This window comes from Ailuropoda melanoleuca, chromosome 4 (assembly GCF_002007445.2).
Source record: "Ailuropoda melanoleuca isolate Jingjing chromosome 4, ASM200744v2, whole genome shotgun sequence".
NCBI lineage: Eukaryota > Metazoa > Chordata > Mammalia > Carnivora > Ursidae > Ailuropoda > Ailuropoda melanoleuca.
Window position 1 is genome coordinate 68,863,761 of NC_048221.1, and position 7,950 is coordinate 68,871,710.

At 50.0% G+C, this 7,950-nt stretch overlaps 1 protein-coding gene across 1 annotated transcript in view; it reads left to right on the forward strand.

The window, feature by feature from the left end:
• TMEM131 (transmembrane protein 131) overlaps positions 1–7,436 on the forward strand; it is a 245,818-nt gene extending 238,382 nt beyond the window's left edge. Inside the window, exons 36-41 of the mRNA XM_002928116.4 lie at positions 1,717–1,879; positions 3,042–3,163; positions 3,250–3,346; positions 4,058–4,155; positions 5,124–5,284; positions 6,369–7,436. Of these exons, the coding sequence (XP_002928162.3) occupies positions 1,717–1,879; positions 3,042–3,163; positions 3,250–3,346; positions 4,058–4,155; positions 5,124–5,284; positions 6,369–6,650 (923 nt within the window). The 3' untranslated portion in view covers positions 6,651–7,436. The remainder of the gene's footprint in view (positions 1–1,716; positions 1,880–3,041; positions 3,164–3,249; positions 3,347–4,057; positions 4,156–5,123; positions 5,285–6,368) is intronic.
• The last annotated feature ends 514 nt before the right edge of the window (positions 7,437–7,950 follow it).

The window sequence follows — 7,950 nt, forward strand, 5'->3', positions numbered from 1 at the left end:
TTTTTTTTTTTTTTTTTTTTTTTTTTTTGCTTGGGATGAGATACAAACCTAAATCCCTGGTCATTCAAGAGACCTTGAACGAATCTCTCAGTAGTCCCAGTGTCCAAGCTGAATGCTTTTTGTTTCTTAAATTCCCCTCTGAGGTTTCAGCTGGACACTGGTCTTTGGCTTCTCCTTTGTGATTTGGGCCGTTCCATATTAAACAGACATCACCTCCACCACAGAGGGAGGTTTTCAGCATTGGGGATACGGTGTTCCCAGGGAGTCAGTTTCGTAGGGTTGTCTGCGGCCCAGTGGAGTCAGCATAAGCTCTGCTGCTGTGACCTTACCATGTAGAGGTGATATCAGACACACTGCTGTAGGGGCTTCCGAGGCAGGCAGAAAGGTGGAGAGCTTTGAGATGGGCCCTGAACACGGGCATTGAGTCAACAGACAACAGAGCAAATAAGAAAGGGATTAGCCACATAATCAAGAGTGAGAGCTAGTGGAGTGGAGACAAGGACAGTGAATAAGGTGGCAGCACCACTGAGGAACATCAGAATCCTGGGGTTGGTCCAAGTGGCACTGGAGATGGGGAATGAACAGAGAGCTTGGGCTTCAAGAGGAAGGGGGCTTAGCATGGCGGTGCTGTAACTGCTGCCTTGACACACCCATGGAACATGCAGCTTTATCCAGACCCCGAGCCCTGGGGGTTTGGGGAGAACCACGGGTGCGGGAGAGAATCACAAGGGACGTGGAACCACCGTGCTGAGCAGGCTTCAGTTTTTTCTGGAAGTGAGATGAAACAAACCCTTCACAGAAAATGGGAGTAGAGCAGACTGTCCTCACTGCAGACAGGGCCTGCACGGGCAGGAAGGGCCCCAGGCAGAGATGAGGTGGGGCTGTGCCAAGGTGGAAGGGCTGCGCTTGGCAGGGACAGGAAAGGAGGGTGACAAGATGGGGCAGTTGTGCCAGGATAACTGTGGGTAAGTGCGTAGCCTCACAGCCCGGGAGCCTGTGGAGACTGAGCTTGCAGAGGCCAGAGCCCCTTCCTTACACCTCTTCGAATGGCAGTGGCTGGGGCAGGGTGCCCCCCCTGCGTGTGGCGGGTGCGCCAGCTGATGCGGTTTTCTCAAAGAAGTTATGTGTGTTTCCTCTTAGTGCAGAATGAATATTTCACAACAGAAGTTTTTTCTGTATTAAATTTCTCAAACAGCTGTGTACACATTATCCTAAAGGAAGTAGGACTCTCTTAGGAGCTCGTGTCCTTGTAAAACGGACTGGGGCGGCAGCGCCCCAGGCGTGCCTGCGGAGTGCAGGGTAGGGTCAAGCTATGGGACTCAGGGATGTTCCCTCCGCCCTGCACCTGCTGCAGGTGTGAGCCTGGATGGAAGTACAGGGACTCGTTCCTGTTCCAAGCACTGACTTTACCTGCCCGTCCCTGAAGGATGTGGAAAAGCTGCCTTTCCAGCCTGAGATGGGAGAACCTGTCCAGGAGGGTCCGGCAGAGCACCGAGGAGAGAGGAGTCACGTTGGTGAATCAGAAAGCCTCATAATACAGAGGGACACGGGACTTCTTTTTTCCTTTCAAACCTCTAAACAGAACACATGTAAAAGCTTTGGTTGTTTTTATAGAAGTGCTTGAGTTCTGCATTCTGTCAGAATACCAAAAGTAACTAATTTCAAGAGTAAAAATCAAAACACTACATTAATGGACCTTTTATTTTTCATTTCCAGCTACTGATAGTCTTTATAAACTTTCGCTGCAAACCCTCAACGCAGACATCTTCTTAAAACAGCGCCAGACCTCACCGACACCTGCCTCTCCCTCTCCCCCCGCCGCGCCTTGCCCGTTCTCGACCCGGGGCAGCTACAGCAGCATCGTCAACAGCTCCAGCACGTGGGTCCCCGGCTGCCCCCCACTCTTGAGATAACTAAGTTCTTAGATGCTTGCGCCCTTCGAGTGAAAACGCTCAGTGGCCACAGCCTGCTGTCAGGTCCCACCTCTCCTGTCTGTCCTCTAGTTTTCTGCCCTCTCCTGGGGTCGGTGCCCCTGTGTTGGTGCCCCACCCCAGCTGTGCATCATTTAACTTAGTAGAATTATGTTCTAATTCAGGAGTCAGTAAGCACCCTAAGTATCACATGCAGATCTGCAGCTGCCCTGTGTGTTGAGGAAGCGGCTTCACAGGAAGTTTAGTTCGACCTTACAGCAGTGACGGGGGCAGGGTCTGGCCCGAACCTGGCCGCCGCGAGAGGTGCTGCAGAAGCTGCCCTGCAGAGGGGCAGCGGCCTCCCGACGGGCAGGTGGGACCCCTCGAGGGCAGTCCTCCCTGGAGGCCCAGAGCCCCGCCAAGTTTGCCTAACTTGGTGTTAACAGTAACATCAGTGAGAGGGAGGAGCCCAGCACGGGTCCTTAGTGAGTGCCAGCACTGCCGTCAGCACCGCACGTCCCCGCCCGGCAAGCCCGGCTCAGTGCTGTCACCGCCCTGCTTTGCCCTTGGGGAACCACCCAGCCTGAACGTACAGCTGACCTGCCCGATTCTTCTCTCTTGCCAAAGAGCCAGGGGTCAGGGTGCCCCCCCCCGGGGCCCTTGCAGAACCGGGCCCCCTACCAGGTCCCGACAGGAGCCAGAGACTGGAACCCTGTCACATAGTGTTGCCTGCCAGTGAGCCCTTGTTCTCGTCTTTGGCCCACGACCCAGCGGCTCCCTAACTAGTATTCTTTAAAATGGGACTGCAGCTTTTCCAGTCCCTAAATGCTCATCCCTGCCCTGGTCCCCTTCCTAGGGGCCTTCTATTTTCACACCTTTCCCCGAAGTCCCTTATGTCCCATCGGACAGCACAGTCTTAGGTCTGGGAGCATTTTATGTGAGGCCAGGCCATGCTCTGGGTTCTGTCCTGGGCTGTTTCTAGATCCCCATCAAAACCTGGGCCCAGCCACAGTGAGGACACTGCATGGGCTCAGTCCTGGGGCAGCCATACCATGTAAGACAAGTGCCCCCAATGGGCCTATACTGTGGACTAATGAGGAATGAGTGCTTCTCTTTGCTTCTTCCTTCAAGCGACCCTAAAACCAAGCAGCCAAATGGAAGCAAACACAAATTGACAAAAGCAGCCTCACTCCCTGGCAAGAACGGCAACCCCACTTTTGCTGCGGTCACAGCTGGGTACGACAAGAGTCCAGGTGAGTGGCTTGGTGTCCGACCTGTCACACCTGGGCTTCGGGCGCGGTGGAATTGCCTTTGATTGATTCAGAGTCCATTGTTACAGGCGGGAATGGCTTTGCTAAAGTTTCTTCAAACAAAACAGATTTTTCCAGCAGCCTTGGTATTTCACACACTCCTGTCGACAGTGATGGCTCAGACAGGTACGGTAGACCATTCTTAATCAAAAGAAAACGTCAAGATTAGCTTCTCCCATCCATACCCGTGTTCCCCCGAGATTCCAAGTAGGCCATCAAAGCGGTCAGGGTGGAAGCAGAAAGCCCGGTGGCCCCCGCGACAGGGGCAGGTGTGTGTCCATTCCTTCTTCACTCTCGTGGTCTGTCATAAGAAGAATGTGAGCTGATAGAGATAGGAGAACAAACTGTTTGCAAAGGCAACTGGAGTTAGTACTAGACAGTGTAGTAAATTACTGGAGATGCCGCTCTCCTGACCCAGAGTAACCCTCCTGGGCACGGTGACATGCGGTGATTGCCTCGGTTCATTTTCCCGAATAAACAACAGTAAAGACTGTCAGTACAGCCCCAGTTTTACCTACCTGGTACTAAAAGGGATGAGTCCTAGATTTGAAATTTTTAAATAAATCTTCCATTACCAAAAAGTAAACGTAAGGAAAAAAAAATACCTGTTCTCTCTGCAGAACACTTGCTTTGAACCAGGCTCACAGCTTCCGGTAGGCTAGGAGCTCAGAACCTCTGTGTGCCTGAATCCTTTGTGGCATAGAAGCCTTTGTCTTTAATATCTGAGTGCCCCCAGGGGAAACGGCGCCCGCCGTCTCTGAAGCCATGTGTAACAGGCCTGTTCCCACTAACTGTTATACATCTCTGTGTGTTGCGTTTTCCTCCTGTAACGTCCAGCTCGGGTTTGTGGAGTCCCGCCAGCAACCCCAGCAGCCCTGACTTCACACCCCTCAATTCGTTCTCGGCCTTTGGAAATTCTTTTAACCTAACTGGTGGTGAGTGTTTAACACTAGACCTGTAACTAATAAGCCCATGGACAAAGAAGAAAGGAAGATGAGGTCTAGTTTTATGTGTGGAGAAATACACTGAACTAGGAAAGCCTGTCTTTTTTTTTTTTTAAGGTTTTATTTGAGAGAGTGCAAGCGAGCGAGCACAAGTGGTGGGGGGAGAGGGAAAGGCAGACTCCCCACTAAGCAGGGAGCCCGATGCGGGGCTCAATCCCGGGACCCCGAGATCACGACCTGAGCTTAAAGCAGACGCTTAACTGAGCCACCCAGGCGCCCCAAGCCTGTCATTTAGTAGACTTTTCTAAGAGGTGTGTTTCTGTGTCCTTGTAGTCCAGTACCAGTAGAAGACATGCAGGCTGGCTCTAGGGCAGCATGGCTGTGGCTGCTCTCCCAGACAATGCTCGGGAACCGGGCCTCCTCAGCCCCTGCTACAGCCGCCCACAAAGAGGGAGGCCCCGTGGGAAGCTCTCAAGGGTCTCCTCTTCCACCACCCCTTCCCTCCCCCGCCACCACCCCAAAGGTCTGGTGGAGCCAGCTCAGTGCCAGGAGTGCCAGTTGGTTTGTGTTCCCCAGCATTTATTGAAGAACTTCAAGAAAGGACTGTGTGCCTGAAAGATGACTCTTGGCCATGCTGGGCTCCTTACTTGGTGTCCAAAACTAGAGGCAACCGTGTGAGCTTTGCATTAGCTGCAGTCATGTTAGAGATGGGATGTTTGCACTTGATGTCATCCAATGATGGGGGTGGGTAAAGAGCTCAGATTGTGTGCCGTGTGCTTGAGTTCTGGGGAATGCCCCCTGTGCCCCATTCTCCCCAGGGTGTGGTGGGAGCTGGCAGAGCAGGTGGGGGCCTCTGAGCGAGCAGTGGGGGTCATGTGCCTCTGAGGGAGTGCCCCATCTTATCCTAGGTGAGTGAGCATGGCAAAATAATACAGATGTGATTGCTTCCTTATTTGCAGAAGTTTTCAGCAAACTCGGGTTATCTCGGTCATGCAATCAGGCCTCCCAGAGAGGCTGGAATGAGTTTAGCAGTGGCCCTTCATACCTTTGGGACTCTCCAGCAACGGATCCCAGCCCTTCCTGGCCAGCCAGTTCCAGTTCCCCGACCCACACGGCCACAGTGAGTACCCGGGGCTTGGCCTCCCCTGCTCCCTCCTCATTACTGCTGTTGCTGTCACTGTTAATCAGGTGGTACTGCTGCCGTTATAAAGGCCACATAGCAGCATGGAAGGGGCACATTAGTTCTTCCATGCCCTCCATTGCTGTGTCTTCATATTCTGCCAGAGTGACCCATCCATAGTCTTCAGCAGTTACAGTCAAGAAATTATAGAAAGAACAAGTGAGCACCTGTGGGGTGGGTCTGCGAGTTGAGCCAAGTCATTCCAGCCTCTTCCCAACCTGGAAGTCAGCCTGCAAGGGTGGCTGGGGGCCAGACAGCGGCTGCGGCGGCCTTCACTCTCTATGTCCTGCAGCCGCTTGGGCCCCCAGGAGCAAGCTGCGGGAAGAGGGCATTGGTTTTGCTTCTGGGGAGCACCTGTGTCTTAGCTTGAGCTTTTCCAGCGTACATTTGTTGGTTTTCTCAGCTAGATTTTTCTGTAAAGATCATGCTCCCAAAAAGTATGCTTACCAAGATAATTACTGGTTTCAACTTTCACAAAATTATGACAGAAAAATATCCCACTGTGATTTCTTCTTCATTCTCAGGAAAACTAAATTAGACAAGCAGGGTTGAAAGTAGGTATTTTACCTTCCTAGATTTCAAAGCTTGTCTTCACTTGTAAATCATTCTGGCTTCAGTTTTAAAGAATGTTTAAGATGCTTTTAGAACAGGGGTCAGTAAATATTTTGGGCTTCGCAGGCCATGCTGCTGCTTTGCGTCTGTTCACCTCTGCCGGGGTAGTGCAGACGTGGCCAGATGGCCCAGCCGCAAGCGGGTGCAGCCGCGTCCTAGCAAACCTTTTATTTACAGAGCCAGGCAGGGCTGGATGTGGCCCACTGACTGTAGTTCGCCAGCCCTTCTTTAAAATAGCAGACGCATCTGCTCAGACTCTGAGAAGGCTATACGTATGACACATTTGTTTCAACATAAAGAAGGTGAAAGAAGCTAGGGCCCAGCCCTGATGTTTAGCATAAGCTTTAGCTGTGTACCGCCTGCGTGCCTGTCGGTCCTCATGCCCCGTGCTGCATGTTTTCTGTCTTGTCAGTCGATCCTTGGCAACACCAGCGGCTTGTGGTCCACCACTCCATTCAGCAACTCGATCTGGTCCAGCAACCTGAACAGTACCCTGCCCTTCACCACTCCAGCCAACACGCTGCCGAGCATCGGCCTCATGGGCACAGAAAACTCCGCTCCTCATGCTCCCTCCACGTCCAGTCCGGCCGATGACTTGGGGCAGACGTACAACCCGTGGCGGATATGGAGCCCCACAATCGGAAGAAGAAGCTCTGACCCTTGGTCTAATTCACACTTCCCTCATGAGAATTGAAATTAGGCAACAACAAAAACAAAAACCAAAAGTGGGGGCCCCTCGTCTAGATCATGATATGCCAGTGTTTGAGACATCTTTTGGAGGCTGTCACTGCTGTAGCTTCCCACTCCCCACCCCCCTCATCTTTGCAAAACAGATTCAAGCAGGGCAGGCTTGTACCACTCGCTTCTTTCAGATCTTTCTTGCAATTATGATAATATGAGATTTGCTGTTGTGCTTTTAGGGAAAAGTCTGGACTCAGCCACAAACTCGAATAAGACCTGTACATCTGAAAACCTTAACTGCTATCAAGTTTCCACCACCTGTCTTCTTCCATCCTTTATTTATCTGTATGAACACAAATTTGACATTTACAGCTAAGGAAATAATTTGAGTTGATTCAAAAGTCCTGGCATGTGACAATTTTATTAAATTACCAAGTTTGGTTTTTAATAATTTCGCAATATTATGCACCAAGATCTAATTTTAAAAATGTATGAGGACTTTGTGCTGAAAAATACAGAGTATTTTTTTAAAATAAGGCTGTCTTGGTTTAAAAGCAGATTACAGAAATGTAAGTCAACTTTAAGAACAGTGAATGAATGTAAAAACATTCGGTTGAGACCATATGCATTTTCTGTGCTGTTTGTACTTGAGGTATGTACCATTTGTATACCTGAATTTATTTTAAAGATAAACTGAAATGCACATAGCCAAGTCTTGGGATACAAGATTGAATGTGTATTTCTTAAAAATACAACTTTGTGTTGTACTTTGAAATAAATGATGCTTTTTTCAAAAGCCTTGAATTGTTACGTGTCTCTTCTTTACAGCAAGATGAATGTATTTGGATTCTGTCACCCCAAAATATGCCATTCTATCATTGCCTTATTCTGTGCAGTTGAATTTATCATGGCTGGAACCCCCTGTGGTCTAATTAAATTCCACATCATTCCATGGTGGTCACTGAAGATCCTTGAGAGAAAAAAAATTGACATATCTAAAATTTATTCTTCCTTTTAAATAGAAGTGTGTTAACACTTTTCCAATTTTAAAATTCCCACAGATCCTCCAAATGGTACCTGTAGAAACAACACATTCCAGGCAAGGTGGGTATGCCGCAGCATGTCAGCCTGGTTTACTCTTTCACACAGCCTTGCCTGCTCCAACTTGCTTTTCTCACCCACTTATTTCCAGTCTATTTTAAAGCCAGCCTTTGAACACTCAGCCTGGCTGGGTAACCTGGAGACGCTAAACATAAACGTTCTGTTTGAGGTCAATTACATCATGAAGAAATACAACCATCCTCAAGGTCAGA